Source organism: Asterias rubens, chromosome 12 (assembly GCF_902459465.1).
Source record: "Asterias rubens chromosome 12, eAstRub1.3, whole genome shotgun sequence".
In the NCBI taxonomy this organism is placed as follows: Eukaryota; Metazoa; Echinodermata; class Asteroidea; order Forcipulatida; family Asteriidae; genus Asterias; species Asterias rubens.
Genome location: NC_047073.1, coordinates 136908 through 161886, shown reverse-complemented (window position 1 = coordinate 161886; position 24979 = coordinate 136908). Strand labels below are relative to the sequence as shown.

Sequence of the window (24979 nt, the reverse complement as noted above, 5' to 3'; positions counted from 1 at the left end):
TTGTCCAAATTCAAAGCAAGTTTGCGCCGAGTTACCAATTTGCAGTGGTCACTGATCCTAGCAAATATTCCATCACTTAGGAAAGTCAAAGATTCAAAACCTTCAGCCATTAATACAAATCAGTTTCAAGATAATAGAACTAAGAGAAACAAAGGTCTCACCAAAAAGCACAAGAATAACCAACATATAATTTTACAGAACAATAAACTTATTTTCAAATATTGCACCTCGATTGTTTTGCGAAAAAAATCCAGATAAATAAAACCTGCAGTGAATCCCTATCTATAACAGTTGATAAATCTGAATTCTTGTGAAAAAAATCAGCCACATTTTATACCCAGGGACCCATACATGTCTCTGACTTACTCAACAGAAAACAATAGCAGGAATTTTAAAGGCACTGGACAATATTGGTTATTACTCAAAATAGTTGTTAGCATAAAAATGCAATTGTTTTTGAAAAAGAAGTAACTTCTTACTAAAATATTTGAATTTAATTTGAGACCTCAGCTGAGGTCTCGAATTCAAGCATCTGAAAGTACACAACTTGTGCGACAACTGTGTTTTTTCTTCCAACATTCTCTCAAAACTTTGTCAACCAATTGAGTTCAAATTTTCACATGTTTCTTATTTTATGCATGTTAAGATACACCAAGTGAGAAGACTGGTCTTTGACACTTACCAAAGGTGTCCAGTGCCTTAAAGTTTATGAAATGATACTAAATTTGTTGCAGATCTGTATACACCATACATGTACTTCACACAAAACAATATACGATGCAATATGTTTGCCATTGACTTTAAAATCTTCTTAAAGGTAGTTAGTCATTTGCATTTGAACTTGAAAATGAACAAGTTAAAATAGCAAGACTTGTCCAAAGACCTCTCTTGCAACCAACATGAAACATGAGCTATAATACTGAATACATTAAATACAGAACTCTGTCATCCATGGACCATCTTTGAGATGTTGATGCCCTTGTTTCCAACCGTTGATTTCCTGTCAAGCTATTCAGTATTGATACCAGCGGACAGTTCTTGTGAAGTTGACTAAGAATGTTCAAGCAACTTTGGATCTTTATCAAGAATGATGCTTTACACATTTAACGTATGTATCTAAATTAGTCCATATCTTCTCTGAGAAGAGACTCTTCATGTACAAGGTATGTAGCCACAACATGGTCTGCAGCTTAATGAGGAAGGTCTGTAGCCACTGTGTGGTCTGCAGCCGCTTGGGGTACTGAGGAGATTACACTTGCATGATCTGTAGCCGCTAGCTTACTGTGTACACGATCTTGGTCTGTAGTTGCTACAGATTGTCCCTAAGTTACTGTGTGATGCTTTGCACCATGCTCTTGGTCTGTAGTCACTCCAGATGGGTCCTATATTCTGCAGCCCCAGTAACTGTGTGAATGCTCCGAAATGATCTAGGTCTGTAGTCACTACATATGAGTCCTATGTGTTCTGCAGCCCACAGTTACTGTGTGAATGCTTTGTACATGATCTAGGTCTGTAGTCACTCCAGATGAGTCCTATGTGTTCTGCAGCCCACAGTTACTGTGTGAATGCTTTGTACATGATCTAGGTCTGTAGTCACTCCAGATGAGTCCTTTATTCTGCAGCCCCCTGTTACTTTGTGAATGCCTTGCACCATGCTCTTGGACTGTAGTCACTATAGATGGGTTCCATCAGTTTGAAGGTGTTAATGCTCTACATGGATTATTGTTCCCACATGTTCTGCATGGTTCCATACCTACAGCTACCCCAGCTCCACTTCGTCCACTACTCATGTTTGTAGTTATTGTCCATTTATTGGTTTCAGGATCAAAACATTCGACTGACGCTAAGAAGTCTTGTCCATCATAACCGCCTGAATCAAACAAGAAAAAATGGAACCATTAGAAGTAATATCTGGTGTTAGGCCTTAAACTTTGCTCTTAAAGGCCACAGCATTTTCCCCTGTGGTAAGAGGCACTTATTTGAGGAAAGTGTATCTTTGTATTGGAACTTTGCAAAGGGCACCACAGCAACTGCTCAGGGCACCGTGGGTTGTTTCAATGCCTATGGTTTCAAGAATGTTTTCATCAATTACTTGATTCTTCCTTCTCATTATGAAGAAATGTCTTTGAACTAACCACATTTTGTCAGATACAAATCTTTCGGGGTTGAATCATTGCTTTAAAGTAAAGGATCTTGAAGTTTCGTGCAACTAAGACATGAAGCAACCATCAAAGCAGGAACAAGTGGCACACGTCATTGGAAACTATGCGTGGCAAGAACAATGTGTGTACACAATTACAGAGGCTAGGACCAGTTGATGGTATGAGTATAATGCATGAAATGTTCAATACATTCTACTGTACTTTATAGAACAATCCCTATTGCGTCAATTGGCTCTGATAAGCCGGAGGAACTTCAGCATCAGTTCAATCAGATTTGAATCATTTAGTTATATACGAACTAGAGGGCGCACTGGTCTAAATATGCAACCCGGTGTGCAGCCCTGTGTCCGGCCATTTTGTAAGTTGACAAAACATCATTGAATAACGTTATCATAACACACACCATACTTTGTTATCAACGCGCGTACAACATTCTTACAAAATGGCGCGCGAGTCTCCGTGCGGTCCTGTCGCATTTGTGCACGCACAATCACCAGTGCGCTCTCTAGTTCTTACAGTATAAAACTCTATGGGTTTGAATCTAGCAATGGTACCTACCCAACGCATAAAGCTTGCCTCCTACGACATCAACACTCAGAGCACTACGTCTAGAGTTCATAGAGGCAACATATTCCCATGTATCTCTCTCTACATCATAGCGTTCAACACTATTCAGTTGACTGACTCCATCGTATCCACCCACTGCATACAGGTAGTTACCGATGCTGCACACACCTGTAAGTAACATCATACAAAAAAAACACAATTTATTAATTAAGACATTAAACAAGACATTCGGAGACAAGTTTAGAAGATATTTTGGTCATTGTGTAGCCTGCAATTTGACAACCATGCTGCTTGGATGTATATGATGTCTCTACTGGCCTGACACTTTATGGAGGCAACAAAGGCTATTGCCTTCATGCCTCCTGGTCATTGCCTTGGTGCCCTTGAAATGCTCCAGTAGAAACTTTACAATTTCCTCATAGGGTGCCCTTTCAGAAGGAAATAAATGCCTTGGTGCCCTTGAACTTTCAAAAATGGAAGCATACAGGCCTGTCTCTATTTATATATGGGTGCAGCGTTCAGAAAGCACCGAGGACACATGCGTATTCCACACACATCAGTGCCAGGGCAAAAACAAATCATTGGAGGAAGTACTACATAGTGATATTATTAAACTGAGCATATAAGACAAGCGTTTGTGTACATACAATGGCTACTACTTAAGCTGTCAGTAGTAATTTCCACTCATGTCATTTATCCTGACATGTAACCAACTCAATTGACTAGTAAAGAATGGACTCGGTCTTATGAGAAAACTCAAACTGCCCATTGGGGAGTTGAGGTAAGGAAAGCTGTATCAAACATACATGTACAGCCCTTCCTCTTATTACATTGTTACTTTGCAGTGCATACTATTGTTCACATAATGTGCTTTCCTTACTCTATGGTACAACAGACATGCACAGAGCCCTTTAACTCTTGAAACAATCATTAAAGGCACTGGACACCTTCAGAGGGAGCCATTTCTTACAAGGTTTTATACCATCAACAACTCGCTATTGCTCGTTACCAATTAAGTTTTTATGCCAACAATTATTTTGAGTAATTACCAATAGTGTCCAGTGCCTTTTACTACATGTATGTACCAAGAAAAAGCTCTAGAATAAAAGTCAAATAAAAGTATAACAGGTTAAGTGTGTATGAGTAAATAAGCCACGAATACACAATGTGTACACAACGGGAAATACCCATCCATGTACCTCCCTAACCTTCACACAAAGCGGACTATTTCTGGTACATACACTGTCTTCGTCAATGCACTGACCAGGTGTGGCCATATAAGTCTACATGTCATTTAATTTCAAAGTACTCTCAAGCAGTAGGCCTACCGGGTACATGGTGAAAAGTCAAATTTACTATCATAATACTTGATGTTTAACTTAGTGGGAGGGGGAGGGGTGTGTCTACAAGCCCAGCATATGCAAATAAGATCTCCACCACACACCACCAAGCCCTTTGTTACGAACAGACAATGCCCCAGGGGGGTTGGGGAGTATTTGCAAGCCATGATGCATGATTCAGCAAAGTACAAGGTTAACACTGTCTTGTCTCAACCCTATAGACTAGGGAGGAAGTTTTTCAACATGGTACACTTGGCCATGATGATACGGCCAATTAGTGGTGTCAATGGAGCAACCAATGACTTGACAGACGTACTCAATCTTTCATATCATTGTGATTCACTGTCTGATTATATAAGGATTGAAGTTGAAGTAATCTTTTAAGGCAGGTGTAGTGGTTTAACATGTTTCCTTTATTAACGGCAGTTGTTGTACACTAATCATTATCTAGCACAAAAAAAGCTGTGAGAAGTTCAAACAGGCATTCAAAGACACCCTGTTTAATCCAAACATGATACTGTGGGCTACAGTATCCAACACTTTATTCATTCTAATACCCCATGTTTTCATTTATGAAATAAATGTTTTCTGAGTTAATGTTTATTGCAACAAAACACTTCCCACAAAATGTGTAGCTCAAGTTGAAATGTGCAAAACCTTCATTGTGAGTACAGAATTATGAGGTCCAAAGTTTTTCTGCTTTCACACTGGCATTAACTTTGAACAAGGCGTTTAGTAATAGTTTCTTTTTTTTTTTCTTTTTGGTAGTAATAATTATTATGAATAGTGGCTTCTTATACAGCGTGCATATCGGTCACTCAGTGATGCTCAAGGTACTTTAACATGCATTTTTCCACTGCAAGGATGGGACTACATTTTTAATATGAGACCTACTCCCTGTACATAGCACTAAGTAATGGTTTACAAGGTTCTGTGGGACAACATTCTGCCAATCAAACCAGGAACACTGGGGCGAACACCTTCTCTGATAAGTGCACTGGGTTCTTTTATGTGTCTTACACAACACACAGAACAAACAACTTTACGCCCCATCTGAAGGACGAAACACCAGAGTTTGAATTTGCTGCTCTTAACTGCTCGGCCAAGACACACCCGTGGGAGAGGGGTTTCTGGTTGAAGGAAAGAGAAATAGCGTTGTACTAACCTGCTCCACTTCGTCGTGCACTCATTGGCGCTACTACAGTCCATTCGTCATTCTCCGGGTGGAAACATTCTACACCATCCAGCCTGTTATTACCATCATAACCCCCTACAGCATACAAGAGTCTATTCACTACTGCACAACCAACACCGATACGTTTAGTATGCATTGGAGCTATCATAGTCCATTTATCTTCATCAGCGTTGTATCTGTAGTAGAAGAGAATATTATATATCAGTAAATAGCATTGTATACAGTGGTAGAGAATATTATATATCAGTAAATAGCATTGTATATAGTGGTAGAGAATATTATATATCAGTAAATAGCATTGTATACAGTGGTAGAGAATACGAACAGGCCTCGAATTAAAGACACGGCTCCCACGGTCATTGTGCCCTGTGCAATACAAATTAAAGACACGGCTCCCACAGTCATTGTGCCCTGTGCAATACAAATTAAAGACACGGCTCCCACGGTCATTGTGCCCTGTGCAATACAAATTAAAGACACGGCTCCCACGGTCATTGTGCCCTGTGCAATACAAATTAAAGACACGGCTCCCACAGTCATTGTGCCCTGTGCAATACAAATTAAAGACACGGCTCCCACGGTCATTGTGCCCTGTGCAATACAAATTAAAGACACGGCTCCCACGGTCATTGTGCCCTGTGCAATACAAATTAAAGACACGGCTCCCACGGTCATTGTGCCCTGTGCAATACAAATTAAAGACACGGCTCCCACGGTCATTGTGCCCTGTGCAATACAAATTAAAGACACGGCTCCCACGGTCATTGTGCCCTGTGCAATACAAATTAAAGACACGGCTCCCACGGTCATTGTGCCCTGTGCAATACAAATTAAAAATGTTTCTCATGGAAGTGCCCATTACTAGAGGAAAAATTGCTGCGCCCCTTCAAGAACAAATTTCAAGGCCTGTAATCCTTAGAAGGACGACAATGTCATTCTCATCATGTACAGATATTCTATTGACCCAATTCACCTGACCTATCATCCACTAATCTTAGTTGGGGGATTTGGGAGCTTTTTGTCACCAACTTAGCCAGCCGGACCACTTGAAGTGAATTTTAATTGTCTAAATGGCCGCCATTAAATGAAAACCTTGAGTTTGTTTGTTCAAGTGTCCTTTATATCTACGACAATTGTTTATGGAAGAGTACAGCAAGCTCTTTCACAACAAATTCTACAAAGTGCCAACACATGTAGTTCTGAAACCTTTGTGATGATACATTGCATGTGATGTTGAACACTGCTTTTTGTGGCTTTGTATAATGTATTTTCTTAATACAGTAATAATAATAAAATCATCATAATAAGACTTGTAATGCGCACATATACACCCTGATGGGTGTTCAAGGCGCAGAAATCTGGTAATGCATAGTATTTACATGCTGTCTTTTTATCAGAAAGTGGACACTAAAATTGTATTATTCAGTGCCTATTAAGACCCCTACCTTTCAGCTGAGTTGTGTTTATTGCATCCTTCCGATCCACCGATTGCATACAACAAACCATCTAGCACGGCTGTACCCACTCTGTTCCTTGGCTTATTCATTGGTGCCAATGTCTTCCATTGATTCTTTAAAGGATTGTAGGCATCAAGCCTATTAGAGTCTGTGTTGGCTTCAGTAGTGTTATTCCTACCTCCAACGGCGTAGAATATCCCTGCTACGGTAGCAGCACTAAGACCACTACGTGGTTCAATTAGATCAGCCAGTTTATGCCAGACGTCATCTTCTGGGTTATAACACTCCATATTGACTAATGATTGGCGTAGGTATCCTCCTGCTGTATAGATCACACATGCAGAGATAGGGTTTCTTTTGGGCGTCTTACATATCTTATGTAATCGCAGCTCCTGGAAGATCTTGGACAGGAAGTCTTTACATCGGGGTTCACCTTTGAGGAAATCGCATCTCTCAAGTTGTTTCTTAAGAAATGCTGGTGTAAGATGTTCACATCGGATGCCTCCGCATCCGAGCAGTTTCTCAAAGCAAGGCCTCCGTTCTCCTTCACTGTGTAGTATCCATCGTAAACATGCGTTATAAACCTGAGATTCACACCATACATTTAGCTTATCGTGTTTAATGAGAGCGACTAACTGGACTAGAGTTAGATTCATAAACTCCTCCGTCTTGGAAACTTCACAAAATTTTCGACAGATGAATTCCCGTGCCGCTGCATGTAACGATGTCAATCCATGTTGCTGTGCATAGGCCGATATACCTATACAATTACTCGGGTCAAGTTCTTCCTTTAAGAATGTACAACAGCATTCAATCACGTCAGTGATTTGATACATAACAGCTTTGGGTAACACAGTCAGAACATTATGCTCATTAATTGTAATCTCAGATGTGTACATGAATTCTATAATTAATGAAAATACACACGGATGAATATCTTTCAGCTCTATCATTCCTTTCCTGCATTCTTTATAGCCGCCTGTGAACATGGCCTTGAAGTAGGGGCTACAAGATGCCAGTACAACCTTATGCGCATGGAATTTGACTGTTTCCACAACCAGCAGGACGTCACATAGATCCTTCTTTTGTCGTAGCTCATTGAGTACAGAGAATGCGTTGCGTGGATGTCGATCACTCGTGAAGGTCATACCGCCACCACTAGTCCTTCTATGGGATATCTTCCCTCCTTCATTGGTCTCTAAACTGGGCATAATGGAGGATGCCATTTCATACTAACTATAATAATCCTTTGTTGCACGTCTAATGAATGTGACTCCATCACCTGAGTGAATCTTGAATAAAACGGGGGTGTAGTCCCATCGCAGAGAATACTGGGCTGTCAAATTCCTTGCTGGTAAATCACCTGTAGAAATACAAAACATATACGGAAATTAAAACAAGCTGTTCAAAGTAACAATCATCCTGCATACATGTACATCACAATATCAAAACCAAGCAATAGTTGTCAAATTTAAAAATTATTGCCCCCAAATTACTTTTGCTCTCTCTCTAGTCAAAAGTTTAAATTGATTTTGTCTTCTTATACAAATGAAGAAGAATATCAGCACCTCCAACTGATATAAGCTGACATTAGTCAATACTGCACACCTATTGCAAGGGGGTTATCATGCCCACAACACGCTGCTCATTGCTTCTGTAATGTGAACACCATGCTGTGGAATGCACAGCAATCTGTCAAATTATCAAATACAATACTTGCCATTGTTGAGCATCATTAAAACAATAAAATTGGCCAGTGTGAAGCGAAATGATGCTACTACTAGCACCGGACACCAGACATCAATGCAGAATACACTGATAAAAACTACAACTTCAAAGCCTCGTGTAGAAATACCAGGCTGAGATAAAGTAGTTTACTATGCATTATGAATGGGTTGTCATGGTAGTGATTTACAATGTCACTAGCCTGGCTACATTGTACAACCACTGCGTAGCAAGCAGACAAAGTGACCGTGCACTCTACACTACAGCTTTCATATGAGTAGCGTAAACCCTAACAATAATCCATCATTTCAGCTGAGTCACTATTAACTGCCAAACCATTCAATTGATCACTGATTCCTAGCCATGCATGTCCCACAACGTGTAATAAGCTTCCATTAACCAAATTCACTGCGATAACCAATCACAATGGCTCTGTTCTTTTTTACACCAATCACTGGATGAGATTTTCAGCTCCACTGGTGGGAGAAGTGCAAACCATGACCCATAACAAATATGTAGTACAAAAATGTGAAAAGAAAGTACAAAGTTGGCGCCTACACATTGAGCTTACAAAATGAAATTGCTCATAAAAAATTGCTTCCATTCACATGGATGCAAAAATGCAGCCATCCATATTAAAACATATTTCCAATGTAATCATGTTTTTGAAAATGTTTTTATGACATCTTCAAAACTTCAGTCCAAGATACAAAGACAGTGTACAATGTGTCTGAAAAAGAGCAATTTGAATGAAGTTCTTTTCATCAAAATTAAGAGACAAGTTTACACGAATACTGTGTATTCTTATTAGATGCATACACCCCTCCATCTGCAATTAAAGAATCCACATGCGTTAAAATAGAGAACAAATGAAGAGAAAATGAGATAATACACTTACATTTATCACAGGATATGAGTTAAGACTATAATGGGCCAAACAACCTTCCATTCTCACATAAAAATGTGATGTTTCACACTTAGGGTGAGAAGAGGAGGATGTATAGAAGATTAGCTAAACAGATCCCGGAAAGCTGCTGGCTTAGAATCAATCATAATCCAATTGCTCTGGTTAATATTAGCAGGACAGCAAACGTGTCTTTGAGGAGCACCAGACCCCCCTCCAGACCATTCTAGACCACCTCCTTACTGGCTGGTCACTCACATCAGATGTACAGTTGGCGACTCACTGACGTTTGCTTTGAACTAACCTGATGGACTCCCAAGTCTCAACTTATAAGACTGGTGAGGTTTTAACAGTGGAGGCCTTGGAAGCCTATTAAGAAGTTGGGAGAGTGTATCGCGGAAACACGCTATGATCTCCAACAAGTGAGTTCAGCATGGTAAATTAGCGCTGTGACAACCCGTTTGTAGTATAGTAAGTGCAATCTCACTAGACAGGGGCATGAGTGTGCAGACCATGTCCCTCATTCACTGCCCGGTTGTTGACATGCCCCTAATTGGCGACTAATAAGCTCAGGAAATCACTGCACCTTGTGAACGTAGCAATCGGGCTTCCGTTCCTGATTCGCTTGTTTCCCTGTCATCATTACACTGCAAGAACGGGGCTTGATGTGAGGTCATGCGCGCTGCATGTGCGATCAATCAGTGAGCCTGCCATAAAACGGCTGTCACCCTCAAATAAAATATGGTGCTTACACTGCAAAACACTGAGCAGACTTTGCACCAATGAAATTCCCGTACATCTTCTAGATAACAAAACAAGATCTAAATTGCACGTTGAGTTTGACGTGCTTGCTAAAACTAACTTATTTATTGTGTGTTTACTAAGCTCTCCAAATGTTGACATTGTAACCGTACCTGGGTTACAGCCAACACCATTAAGAACCCCAGTGTCAATAATTAAACATACTCCAAGAGGGCGTATCAAAAAAAGTTGTTGAGAAGCCTACACAAACATTACCTATTAAGGTGTGGCGCTCACAGCTAAGGGCCAGTCTCTGCTTAAGATCAAGACGGTTCTATCGTGTAATAAATAGCCTATTCTAAAATCCAGACCACTAACTTAAAATTAACGCTGTAGGCTCAACAAATAAATTACTATGTATCCGTAGGTTGACAGTGTCAACATCAACAATTCTCAAATTCATAAAGAATGCGTTCCGGGTTGATTTTCTTCAATGAAGCCAAGATTTAGTTTTCTATATTTGCCAATTTGTTAGTGTTTATTTTTATAGTATTTTTTTCTTTGCCGATCCCTTTCACTCACAGTGGGTGTTTTACTGTACAGAATTTGACGTTAGATTTTACTTTCATATTTAGTTATTAATACACTGTAGGCTCAATGAACTTTCTTGCTTTATGTTGGTACATGTTTCTATGCGTGACCTGGACATAGTTCAGCATCAGTGGATATAGTTTATCACCCTGACAGTACTGTGCACTTCAAACTGCCTCACGCACAATCATACCATTATTTGTTGTGATTTATTTTAAAACGCCTCCAGTTTTTCCCTCAGTGACTTGATACTCCAATAGAAAAAATTCCTCTCAAATAAAACTCTTTATAATACTCAAACAATTGATTGTCAAGTAGTTATTCATGCAGAGGTGTGGCACTTTTGCAGTGTCAATTGTGCTCTTTTTTAGTTGTTTGTGGTATTTCTTTTTATTTCAGTCGAGACATTTTTTATCAGTATTTAACAAAACAGATCATGTTATCAACATTTAAGTTTAGGGTTAGAGCTGCGTCTACAATAACATGTCAGATACAAGTACTTGTTGCCAAGTTCACTAAATAATTAACCAAATGCAACGTTTAACATACTGGAACCCTTCACTCCCGCATTAACTACTTTAGACCTGATGTCTACTGATGATAATAAAACTATTGATAATTGCAATCGATGTTGGTGAAATATGTACAGTCTGCAGTAAAAGCTGAGCCTAGTGTGGTTGAGGAACAGAAAGAAGTCCCTAGGGTATGCCTATAGGAGAGTAAACAGCTAGGAGAGTAACTGAAATAGAACTTGGCTCGTCTACGTTTAAGCAGAATTCTTACTATCTAACTTTTCATAAGAGTTAAGTGGTGTAGATTTATTCCCGCTCCGCTGGCCTGTTGAATGAAACTTTCCCCTTTAATTTCCTATCCCAAAATAAATCCCTCTGGCGCTAATGAATGAAATAAGCCCATTTCCTGCTTCAAATTAAGTCTATATCAAACGTCAGCAGAAATTTTCTCTGCAAAGGTGATGAGGTTGGCTCCAGAGACAGCTCTAATTCAATCATTGAGTGTAAACAAAAATATTATTTGAAGGAATAGTATCAGTAATCATTGCTGGAATGCTTTATAAAAAGTGTAGTACGGTAGTAGCAACTTGATCCATATTGCTTCACGACTCTTAATATGAGAGCGCGTCTATTCTTGTTTTGAGAAAAAAACTTGTCAAAGAGAGTTGTTTCCATGAGCCCTTGGGATAAATAGATTGTGGAAGGCAGTCCGCGTGAAAAGTGTGGGTTGACTGAGCACACACATCATTCAATGGTTGACAAAACCATTATCAGTGTTCTGTATATATTCACAATGTATGATTCAAATAGCATAAAACCCCCAAAGCATTTCCTTCTGCATATTTTGTGTAGGCTCACAATATATGCTAAAGTAATAAATTACCATTTGAAAGCAGTCACTATCTTTGTAACTTCCCCTTTTCTTTTTCATAAATGTCTTTTATACTGTTTATTCATAAATACCCCAGACAGTTTCTCTACTCCTATTGGTGGAGAGCGCGTCACGTGGGGGTGTTTAAACCTTCAATAATGACCAGCTGGAGCTGTTTATAACAAGCTGGCTTCCGCGTGTCGGGCGCACAATATTATCACGCGGAAGGCAATTCATAGCTATAGTAACAGCGCATAATCTAAGCGCACGCGTACACACAACCCACGCGCATCAAACAGATTCTTCACAAAGTTTTTGAAAACAATCTTTCAAACCTCGAATTTTCAATTGTCTATAATTGTATTTTTTAACGTTTTTTAACAAAAGGGCATTTATGAATGGAAATAAAAGAGTAGTGACTCGTTCTTAAACGTCCGTTTAAAGCCTTGCAGGGTCATTGCCGTGCGATAAAGGCGAGCCTTTATCACACGTCCGCCGACCCTGCCGGCTTTAAACGGTCGTTGAAGAACTCGTCGCTACCCCTTTATTCCCTTATTTAAAATTTAATCCCATGATCATATTCCATGTTGGTCACCAATTTTGTGAAATATTGTTTGTCACTGATTCTTTCACAAGGGATGCAGGCCAAACATGTGTACACAAAACCGATTACAAATGTCTTTGTAAAATTTAATATAATTCATAATGAACCGTAATATAGTAAAATTACACAAATGTGTACCTTGTACTGTATAACTGTGTAAATGAGAGGCCAGCAGGGGTGCTCCAGAGTTCAGTTAGACTGCACAGTAGCACCACTTCTATTTCTAAACCCAACCCATATCAATGAGATAATTATTAACAGCCATTCTCAACACAGTCTAGATGGTCTATGCAGACACCATATTAGTAATGCATTTCTTACTGCCTCTGATGTATTGCAAAAGTGATGAGTGACCATTGTTCCATATAGATAAAAATGATTTTGAAAAGAGGGTTTCAAGATAACTGATATATAGCAGCCTTCCCATGAATCCATTTCTGTTCAACTGCTCTAGACTCATATTGACAGTCCAACCAGTTCAAACCACCCACACTAAAGGCGTTAGTAAGTGTTCAACACAATAGCGGCATACAATTCGCATTCTGGGAATACAAAGTTCAAAGTTAACTTGAAAATTGTACAAATGGAAGATAAGTCCACTTCGTTGACCTTCCATTCAACCTTACAATGAAAAGACCAATTTTCCCAACCCTGGCTGGGTAAACACGAGTCCAGTCTGATGATAAATGTGTTACTGTGCACGTACATCCACACCCACTATCAATAATAAGGGGGAAAAAAATGGTAGTGACAAGTTCATAATCGGCTGTTTAAAACAGGCAGAGCTGGGCCGTGCAATAAAGCCCCAGCCAAAGGCACAACAAATTGGAATGGAAATCTGAATGAAGGAAGAATATTATCACTCCCTGTAAATAGAAAAAACATTTGACATGGACTCTTGATAGTACAGGCATGTTGGAAGGATACATGGTGCACAAGAACATAAGGGATGTACATTGGTGTACAATAAATGTTCATCTCAGAGCGGTATCACTCTAACTGCTATAAATAGTTGGCTGCCTCTTAAGTCCCACAACACAAAACCCCTGTAACAGCCACGGATCGGGATGAACAGCCAATATTATGCAGCCTCACTCTGAGTCATGGCTATCCTGACAAAACCCCCTCCCTCGCTCCCCTATTCAGTCCAGAAAAGATTAACGTCAAGGAAGGGGGGTATTACTAAGTTGGAGGGTTCCTGGTGCTTAGCCCTTCGTAAAGTTAGACCAACACATCACACCAACACAAAATCTCTATTCATTAATTAGGCACAGGTTATCATAAGCCTCAAGGATTTAAAGGGAAAGTTGTAGGCTTAGGAACATAATTCCTAATTACAGTGTCTCTCCAGAGAGATGTACTGTATGTATTGACTGCATTATTGGATAAATGTCAGGGGTTATTCAGCTTTGCTAACAAGAATTAAAAAGGACACGGGAGTGGCTTTAAACCAAGTCAGGTTTAACAGTGTTTTCAAGAAGAAAGCAATATTTATCATGACAGATGGGGCTAGACCACTGTGGCGAACATCTCTTCGCTTCACCAAATGCGCATTATAATTCTTTCAACTGTCAACTTCATAATCATAAAAAAAAACAGAACTTTGTAATATCTGGAGTGGATGCCGAGAAAGGTTTATGGAGGGTGGGGTGAGGTTTATTGATAAGGGGCTGGGTGCATATCAAAAATAGAAGAGTTTTATAATTTTGGCATGGCTCAAAGTTCTTCCCCTGGGATGATCAAACAAAAACAAAACCTAGAATATCATCATACCGAGATTTATTTGGACAGAAATTTTAATTTGGGGTTCTCTGTTTCTTTTTTTTCTTGAAGCATCTGGGCACCGCATTACTCACTGTATGGATTTTACTACATACGTGTAGTGTATATTAAACCCACATATAACTGTGTCACTGGGCATTTAATGTGTTTCAGACAACGACAGTCGTTTAGCCATAATATAACAGGAGGTCAAAAGAGCGCCACCAATGGGCTTCACTGAGTTCAGGAAGTTACTTTGCTTGGAGAACCAATGATACATTAATGCAGCCAGTTTTTGACTGATTATATGAATGAATGAAAGGATGGTATACACCTACTACTAGAACTATGTATGAGGTTTGTTACGTTTTCCTCCTCTCTAGAGACGATAGCGGAACGAACCTGCATACCCTTCTAGGTATTATTGTTTGTTACGCTTTCCTCTCTAGAGACGATAGCGGAACGAACCTGCATACCCTTCTAGGTATTATTCAGACAACATTCTCAATCCATTATTTATTTAAATTTAATAACAAAAATACTGCCTGGGATTTGGGAAGACTGAAAAAAAAAAAAAGCAGAATCCCATTGCATAGGCTTTAAAGTGTTACTACTGTGTTAGTAACTAAGTTAGTAACACTTGACTTGTCACGATAAAATCCCCTCATGCGTAAAATATGACAGTCACTGTCAGTGTCATTCCAGGTTCATGGGGCCTTAACTTTTTTAAAGGCTACAGCCCTACAGTTCCACACTGTCTTGTTGTTGATTAGTTTACAGGTCAGTAGTGTACTAATGATTGATGTGTACATTAGACTCTAGAGTGTAGGTACATACATGTACATCTTGTTTTTATTTCTTCATGACAGGTTAAAAATGCTCCATGGATGGTTAGATTAGAAGATTGAATAGAAGAAGGATCAAGAAATGAGATGGGAAAGTAAATGAATCATCAATGATAAAATGTACCTCCCTCCTACGCCTAGTTTTTTTAGTTAGATTAGAATAGTACAAGGGGACAACAACACTCAATATAGTTCTTAGTTGACATTATCATACCATCCTACTAAACAATTGTGTATTATTTTAAATACTATAACACTAAAAGTAAAACAGTTTTATCAATATCAGAACATTGAATTGATTATTTATGCTTATTTGTAAATAAACAATTCGAAGCGGACGAATTAGTTACTTACCGGATATTTTCTGAAAGTTTTAAGACAATTACGATGAGCTTTTTAACTCTGTCTGATCTTGAGAATGGACATTCCAACGATTTTACCAAAGAAGAGAAAGGTCTTGAGAAATAACTGCTTGACATTTGGCGAACGTAATACCTTGATTTCCTCAATTTCAACACAGTTTAGTAGAGTATCACCTTGGCTGCACAATGAATAGCATAGCTAGCTGTACAATCAAATACACGACAAACTCGACCTCCTACAAAATACATGGATCTGGCGCTAATATAAAACAGTGTAAATAAGACTCAATCTGATTGGTCCGATATCAGAGAACTCCAGACATTGGATCAATGAGAGGAGACAATAGTAAGCACCTTAGTGCGGTATGGTGTTGTGGTTTGCCTTGATGATGAATCAGCAATTTCTGTTGGCATGTATGTGACGTAAACGAATGCTTGAAAAAAAAAACTTAAACTTGTTTCCGCCCTCACGTCGTTTTGTACTGTGTGAGAGAGTGGGACGATAACAAAACACTATTGTTCGCGATCGATTGTCCGGACGGGGGAGCTGAGGTGACCTCCCGAGAAAGGACAAAGACAACTTTGCATGCCCCCTCCCCCCAACCTTCGATTCCCGTCACCGGCCGGAGACTTGTGGATTCGGTTTTTCATTCTCTACACCTCTGACTGCGTCGGTTTTTCATATGAACAAAATAAAATTGCGTCATTGCATGCATTGTGTGTTATTTACAAAAAGTTTATTTTGGTTTGACCATAGAGCAATTGCACACCAAATCAATCGGTTGAAGATTCATCTTGAACCGAGACTACACAAAAATGTCGCACACACTTGAAAGCGCTTGTACGTCCCTCTTTTCTTGACGCTGATGGGCTTTATCTCAAAGCGTAACTATATCAAATTTGCGATCAAGCATTCACTTTAAAAAGCAATAGAGGGCGCCCCATGCACACGCTACATAAAAGCCAACACATGAGGGCTCGCTTCATAAACGATTGATTGTGCAGTCAGCAGTGGTTGAGATGACATTTAGGTGAGTACAGACACCAAAGCTTTCGTCAATATTGTACATTATTAAAGTAACAATTAATTAATTAATTAAATACACCGACTTTCAGTCTCTTGCATTTTGGAGAAAATTCCCCAAAGAAGTTACTGCTTTATTTTAATTAGGCCTATTAAGATTTGAGGCATTGCATGGCCTATTATTTAAATTAACGCAAAAGCGGAGTTTACTTTTTTTGGTTTCATTTTGCTTTATAAATTATATTTTCTTTATTTTTATTAATATTAATTACTATTAGCTTATAGCTCCATGCTATTAGTATTATTATTAGGCCCTATTGACTTTTTTTAGTAACACAATTTCAATGGAATGGGTGAAATGGTGGCTTTTTCCTACTCGTAGTCCTGGAACTATTTCGGTTTCGTCCACTATCGTCTAGCGTAACCTCATAGGAGTACATCTCGGATAACTTTCCGTATGGCGCCACCACTTTTTCACTCTTTTTTACAAAAAGGTATATCTCATTGAGGTAAATTAGATACTAATTATTTCATATCGAATGAAAAAGTGGTGGCGCCATACGGAAACTTTTCCTTCATCTCTCACGACAATAACGATGATGGTTTAATCAATTCATGGATCAATGAATTTTGTAATCGCAAATCGCTCTTTTTTTTAATTTAGTTTAATCTCGCCAAAATTAGGCTCTATGTGTCCTTTGATACTCAATGTCCGAAGGGAAGACAGAAAATCCAATCCGCAATCTAAAAAATTGTTAAGAATGATAAATTCTTAATCTTAGTCTTATAATTAACTCTTACCGTATCCAGTCCCCAACTACTCCGTTTTACCATTACACTTAAAATGCTGATTGTCCCCGAACGTGCGCATATTTTTTTCCCAGTACAACATCAAACGTGGAGAATTATCTGCACACTTTCGTCCTGGAAAGAAAAAATACCCAATCCGCGCTTTGTGTACAAAACACACGTCTGGGATCTACAAAGAGTTCACCTTCCATCCTCCCCTTACAGTAGGTCTTGAGGAAGGTTACATTATTTGGAACTTAGGTAATACAATAGCTCAACTTCCCTCAAGCCTACATTATTATAATTACTAAGACGAAATCCTTCTTACTTTTTGATAATAGGATTTTTGAGTATCTTCTTCAAGATTTAGTGTGACACAATGACCGATCTGACAGAGAGAGTTAATGTCTTTATCTCCGATCTTAAGAAGGGGTAAGTTTTTTTTTTTTAACAATGTGTCTAACATTAACTTTGTTGAATGCAACAAAATGCGCCATTTAATTATTTTGTGCATATGTTGAGATACACCAAGTGAGAAGCCTGGTCTTTGACAATTACCAAAGGTGTCCAGTGTCTTTAAAAATGTTTTTGCTTTTTAGGAAAGTGAAGGGGTCGTATGATGTTGCTCATCAGACTCTATCGTTATTACGACGAGTGATCGCTCAGACACGTTGGGCTAGCGCCGGTGAATTAATGAATCGTATTAAACAAGAAGGATTACGTATGATGGATGCCCAGCCATCAGAGTCTGCAGTCGGAAACATGGTCAGGAGAGTTATTAAGATCATCAGGGAAGAATTTGCTGCGTAAGTCTCTCATTTGATTGTGTTACTACAAACCCTACTTGATGATGGTACATTATATTTATTATTGACCCATTTCACTTGATGTCATCATCAAAATAATCTTGGATGTGCCATTTTGGTTGGCAATGTCACTGTGCTTTAATCAGTGAAATGCGCATTTTTAACCTATTGACCACCACAATGGTGAGCGTGGCACAGTCTTCGCATGTGACGTGCGTGCAAGGGGGTCAACATTACAGGACTATTTGTTGCTTTAGTTATCTAGGTCTGAATTATATAAATATTTGTGGTTGGCAGTAGCACTCTATAATTTTTTGTTAAATTCACATCAGTGAAAATAAACACTTTTAAGGAAAAAGGAATTTCCCATGCAGGGACAATAACGTTTGATTGATTGTATTTGTATATTACATGTACCTCTGAGAAGAAATGACCAATATAAATTATTGTCATAATGACCAGGTAGCAAACTTTGGAACTGCGCTGGTCATGTTCACCCGGGCAAAAAAATAGCAAAATAGCTCCTGATTTGTAAAAAGCGATTTGGAAAATGATTGTGGATTTGATATGTTGTCCAAATGTAGCAACATTTTGAGGTAACATTTTGTCTTGTGGATACGAGCAGAGATGATTTTGATGGAAATAATTGTTGTTTATACTCGTTAATGGGGAAAGCCTATTACCTCATTTGTTATTGTCTAAAATGTTGATTTGTGTATTATTTGTAATATTATTTCAGAATCATTAAAGGCCAAAGTGTAGACTCGGGAGACCAGCAGCAATCACTTCATGTAAGTCAAACACCGTCTTTGTTTCTTGTTCTTGGCCTCAAATTTGAACTGTAACATTAAAGGTTGTAGCTAGACCAATTTTAGTGGTGGGCTCTAAATCCAATTTAGTCCATCAAGGGTGAGCGGTTCAACAAAATGATTCATGTTTAGATATGGGGCGATCAATGCTGAAGTGTAATCTGGGGCAAATATGTGCTGGGCTCTTTTTCTCAGAGTGAGTTCTGGGCAAAGTTTTGCTAGTTCTGGGCAGGCCCGCTCGGCACCGCCCACCGTGGCTACAATACTGGTAACATTGCTTGGATTTGTAGCATGAGACATAAATTAGTAAGCCTCAAACAGTACCCTCAATGTGGTCAAAGGAAGATCTCTCAATGGTTGAGTTGTGTATGGTGGATACATCAGCAAAATGAAGTTTGATATTCTGATTAAGGGCCATCACATATCAATTTTAAAACAGAGCAAATCAATTTCTGTTTTTTTCTTTCTTCAGAAAATGCTAGTAGCTGAAGGTCAGGCTGATGATTTCAGTATGCCAAGCCCACATCTCAAGGTATGACATTGAAAATATTGAACAGAGTGGTGACAGTATGAAGAAAGTTGATGTTATGATTTTAATTAATATTATCTATTTAGTTTGCAGTAACACCATGTGTGTATCTACTTACCAGGTAGAGTTTGTTCTTTAGAGAACTGTCTGCTCTATATTCTACTACCGCGGAGTAAATTTTTCTTGAGACTTCTCAGTTCTGAAAAGAACTGTCCTGCTTTTTAACTACCTGAAAGAACTGTCCTGCTTTTTAACTACCTGGCTGAACTTATAGAACATCAGCTGGGACTACTACTTTAGCTTATAGGATCCATATTAACTGCACTACCAGGGAGTCAGTTCTTAATAGGTCTCAACATATAATAATTATTCATTATAAGATTGATGTTTTTCTTGACAGGTTCGAGTTATTGAAAGCATCAATGAGTTGTTTACTGAGCTGGAGAGTAGTGCTGATAACATTGCAATGCAAGCATTAGAACACATCCATTCTAATGAAGTTATAATGACTATGGGTAAATCACGCACAGTACAAGCATTCTTACTGGTAAGTAACCGATCAAACCATTTAAAAATGTTTATATGTGTAAGATAAGCTTTCTATTGTTTAAAAGTTATGGAATTGATAACCATTGCCTTGGTGCCCCATGAAATGTTTCAGTACACACATTTTTAAATGCAGGGTTTCATGTCCCTGGTCATTGCCTTGATGCCCCTTAGTAAAATGTTCCAGTAATAATAATAAATACTTTTATAGAGTGCAGAAACTTTCAAGTTCGATGGGTGTTGCTCAGGAGGTGTTGAAAGACGGACTGCTGGACAGCTTTAGATAGCTGGTGCCCTTTGGAGTGATCCAGACCCACATCTCCCAGGGAACATGATTTGCCATGAAGGACTCCATGGCCCTTTGGAGTGATCAAAAGCATTCCTTAATCTATCCATTAAAGGGACTTGTTGCCTTGGATCTGGCGAATTGGTCTTCAAAAGGGCCATGAAGGACTCCATGGCCCTTTGGAGTGATCCAAACCCACATCTCCCAGGGAACATGATTTGCCATGAAGGGCTCCATGCCACTGTTCATTGCATAGGTGCCCCTTAGTAAAATGTTACAGTACGGTTATATTTTGCAATGTGGGGATTGTTGTATGATTAGGGTTGATATTGTTTGATTTGGTTTTGTTTCAGAACGCTGCCAGAAAGCGTAAATTTCATGTAATAGTTGCAGAGGCAGCCCCTGCTTATCAGGTAAGTGAAGACACTCCACAATCTTAAAGCGTTGAAGCATTCCTTAATCTATCCATTAAAGGGACTTGTTGCCTTGGATCTGGCGAATTGGTCTTCAAAAAGCATTGGAAACCATTTGTTATGAAATGCATGGTTGGAAAGGTGTTTTACAAGTAGAATATAATGATCCACACAAATATGCCTCAAAATTGCACAGTTTTTCTTATCTGTCGTGAACTTACACGGCATGCCAGTCTGTCAATAGGTTAGGGTACAAAAGCCAAGGCTTCGCCCAGTTCAAAGATTTGTCTGATTTGTAAATAATGTTGGCTACTGTTTATAACTGTCACTGTTTATGTTATGAAACACCAATAATGCATTTGATTGAATTTTAAAATGAAAGTTTCAATCATTCTTCCTTTGAATTTTAAATCAAAGTTTTCAATCTCTCTTCCTTTTGACTGAAGGGCCAAGAGCTAGCAGCGAGACTAGCTGAAGAGAAGATTCAGACGACAGTCATAACGGATTCTGCAGTATTTGCTGTTATGTCTAGAGTTAATAAAGTCATTATAGGAACACATACAGTCATGGCTAACGGAGGGTAAGCATCAAATACAGCAAGACTTTAAAGGCACAGCCGCCAATTTCACCAAACTTTTCACCAAACTAGGATTAATCCTAGTGTTTGAACACTATTGGTTATTACTCAAAGTAATTGTTAGCATAAAAAGTCACTTTGTATGACAAGCAATGGAGAGCTGTTGATAGTATAAAACATTGTGAGAAACGGCTCCCTCTGAAGTAACATAGTTTTTGAGAAAGAGGCAATTTCTTACTCAAATATTAAAAGACTTCAGTCCTCAAGCCTTTCATTAGGCCTTAAGCCTTTCATTAGGCCTTAAGCCTTTCATTAGGCCTTAAGCCTTTCATTAGGCCTTAATCCTTTCATTAGGCCTTAAGCCTTTCATTAGGCCTTAAGCCTTTCATTAGGCCTTAAGCCTTTCATTAGGCCTTAAGCCTTTCATTAGGCCTTAAGTCTTTCATTAGGCCTTAAGCCTTTCGTTAGGCCTTAAGTCTTTCATTAGGCCTTAAGCCTTTCGTTAGGCCTTAAGTCTTTCATTAGGCCTTAAGCCTTTCATTAGGCCTTAAGTCTTTCATTAGGCCTTAAGCCTTTCGTTAGGCCTTAAGTCTTTCATTAGGCCTTAAGCCTTTCGTTAGGCCTTAAGTCTTTCATTAGGCCTTAAGTCTTTCATTAGGCCTTAAGCCTTTCGTTAGGCCTTAAGTCTTTCATGGTGAAAGGCACCCTATGAAATTTGTAAATTTATACTTTTATTATTTATTTAATTGTTATAGATTAAAAGCAGTGAGTGGGAGTTATGCACTAGCACTAGCAGCAAAACATCACTCAGTGCCTGTGAGTATACATAATTATTCATGAACATCACCAACATGAATATTCATTTATTTTATAAATGGATGTTAATCTCAGATTTAAAGCAGATATCCGCTATTAATTAATTAAACACCCCAGTTTCATAACCTCATTTGCTGTTTACAAGATTTGACACTGAAATATATTGAATCATTTAATGCAAGGTTGATATTTTTTTAATTTTTATTACTTACACATGTTTATAAATTGTGTTTGTTCATTACAGCTGATTGTATGTGCTCCAATGTATAAACTATCACCTCAGCATATGTGTTCATTTGATCAGGTAATAAACAAAATTGTCACATGATGAAGTTTATGTTAATTACACCTTTGGTGCAGAGATAAATTTAACAAAAAAAGAAACAAAAAACACCCCCAGTAAAACATCACATCAAATGAAAGGATCAACAGCGGCTCTAAACATTGAATGAGGGCAGTATGAATGGTTGTCATGGTTTTTAAGTTATGACAGTTAATCCGAGTGTGTTTTGGTGGTCGCTAGCGACCGCCTTGTGCACCAAAGAGTTAAAGGTAGTGGACACTATTGGTAATTGTCAAAGACTAGCCTTCACAGTTGGTGTATCTCAACATATGCATAAAATAACAAACCTGTGAAAATTTGAGCTCAATCGGTCATCAAAGTTGCGAGATAATAATGAAAGAAGAAAACACCCTTGTCACACGAAGTTGTGTGCGTTTAGATGGTTGACTTTGAGACCTCAAGTTCTAAACTTGAGGTCTCTAAATCAAGTTCGTGGAAAATTACTTCTTTCTCCAAAACTATGGCACTTCAGAGGGAGCTGTTTCTCACAATGTTTTATACCATCAACCTTTCCCCATTACTCGTCAGCAAGAAAGGTTTTATGCTAATAATTATTTTGAGTAACTACCAATAGTGTCCACTGCCTTTAAGACAAAGATAAAGTATCCTATCTCTGGCAGTTGTACTGTAAAACGAACAAACACAAATTTAAATTGATAAGCTGTGTACATGGGTTGCATTTTTATGACTGAGACAGTTTGCGGATATGCAATGTGCGCCTAGTTAGTCTTGAGACGTTCCTCGTGTTCCTCACCAACAGCGCCCGCATCGCCCATAACAAAAAAAACGTCTTGCACCAAGACTAGCGCGTAATATCAGAAAACAACCGGTTATAAACAGAGCTCCAGCTGGTCATTATCAACCGTTTAAACACCCCCACGTGATGCGCTCTCCACCAATAGGAATAGCGAAACTGTCTGAGGTATTTATGATTTTTTCTTCTTTTTCTTGATAGGATGGTTTCAATAAATTTGAGTCTCCTCAAGACGTGATGAGATTTGCTGAAGGTGACGTTCTCTCCAAGGTGCAAATCCATAATCCAGTATTTGATTATGTCCCACCAGAATTAGTCACGCTCTATTTATCCAACATGTAAGTCAAAATCCTTAAACTCTCCTTTTGTACCTTACTAAGTACAGTTTAGGTTTTACAAGTCATGGACATATTTTCAAACATTATAACATTCTCATATAAAAAAAACCTTGTATGAATATTTGTTTTCAAAGAGTTTAGAATAATACACAAAAACTCCTTTTTGGATAATCATAATAACAAATAAATAACCATTTGTCTTAAAAATGTGCTCATTTGAGTCCTTAAGCTTAAGTTTAATTGAAATGATTATAGATGTTTTTATGATTTAAATATTGATGAGTAGTGGTTATACTTAATATTAATGGCATTGCTTGACAAGATATGTATACTAATAATAATAATAATAATAATAATAATCAAAGTCTTGTATAGCGCCGGTATCCGCCAATGCAGGCGCTCATGGCGCTTGATTGAAGCAAATTGTATTTAAAGGCACTAACACTATTGGTAATTGGTAATTACTCAAAATAATTAGTAGCGTATAATTAGTAGCATGAAAAATTGATTTTCATCTTCTATTCACAGAGGCGGTAATGCACCATCATATGTGTACAGATTACTGAGTGAGTTATACCACCCTGATGATCATCATCTAGTCCGTAAATAGCACAATACAGCGCCCTCTACAGTTCATGGAATACCATCATGATGATCATCATCTAGTCCGTATATAGCACAACCAGACTCGCCTAGTGGTAGAAATCACTACAAACTGAGGGTGATTAAAGGTGAATACGAGGAATTCACCATACAGCGCCCTTTACAGTTTACCATGGAGAGGCAATTTTTTGCTGAAAGTAGTCAATGAAAATAACAGCCTCTCCACACAGCAGAGTATTGGCAGTTGGGGTCCTATTGTGAAAAACATTCATTGGCTTCACTTAGACATGTCATAAAAACAGAAGAAGGCTACATTGCTCTGCAGTTTAATGTTTTAATTTGCCCCTTATTGTATACAAACCATGAACAAACATTGAGTGCGATTGTTTAGCTTCCCTGGGTCAACCCCGGTCTGCCCCCGGTGCGTTCTAATAGCTTTGACGTCATTTCAGGGGCTCACCCTGGTCAGCCCCCAGTGCCCTGCTTGTGGAGTGGGTCACTTGGGGCTGGCCCCAGGTGCATGACGTCACCACGAGAGGGTGAGTGATCGTTCAATTTACTTTTGTCAGGGGCTCACCGAGTGAGCACCGCGGGGAAGCTAAACGAACGCACCATAAACATTCAGGGTTGAGTGATGGGCACGGCTGCCTGACTAAACCAAAACTTATAGGGGTTTTTCAAATGATGCATTGTGAAACGGGGAATTTTT

The 24979-nt window shown here is 38.7% G+C and overlaps 2 protein-coding genes across 3 annotated transcripts in view; one reads left to right on the top strand and one right to left on the bottom strand.

Moving 5' to 3' along the window:
• The window catches only part of LOC117297401 (translation initiation factor eIF-2B subunit beta-like), a 30646-nt gene extending 5917 nt beyond the window's left edge, over positions 1-24729 (top strand). Inside the window, exons 1-12 of one of the 2 annotated variants that reach the window (XM_033780409.1) lie at positions 16625-16668; positions 17792-17882; positions 18050-18256; positions 18996-19047; positions 19538-19597; positions 19995-20141; positions 20780-20839; positions 21286-21419; positions 22172-22232; positions 22477-22536; positions 23531-23667; positions 24196-24729. In XM_033780409.1, coding sequence (XP_033636300.1) covers positions 17830-17882; positions 18050-18256; positions 18996-19047; positions 19538-19597; positions 19995-20141; positions 20780-20839; positions 21286-21419; positions 22172-22232; positions 22477-22536; positions 23531-23667; positions 24196-24277 — 1053 coding nt within the window. In that variant the 5' untranslated portion in view covers positions 16625-16668; positions 17792-17829 and the 3' untranslated portion in view covers positions 24278-24729. Of the gene's footprint in view, positions 1-16624; positions 16669-17791; positions 17883-18049; positions 18257-18995; positions 19048-19537; positions 19598-19994; positions 20142-20779; positions 20840-21285; positions 21420-22171; positions 22233-22476; positions 22537-23530; positions 23668-24195 lie in introns of those variants that run through there. The other variant, XM_033780410.1, reaches the window with a different exon arrangement.
• Positions 633-16025, bottom strand: LOC117297400 (kelch-like ECH-associated protein 1B). The gene is made up of 5 exons (XM_033780408.1): positions 15630-16025; positions 6710-8084; positions 5235-5440; positions 2721-2897; positions 633-1870 (listed from the first exon to the last, which is right to left on the bottom strand). Exons 2-5 carry the CDS (start codon positions 7945-7947, stop codon positions 1689-1691), a joined length of 1803 nt encoding a protein of 600 aa, XP_033636299.1. The 5' UTR covers positions 7948-8084; positions 15630-16025; the 3' UTR covers positions 633-1688.
• Positions 24730-24979: the final 250 nt, after the last annotated feature.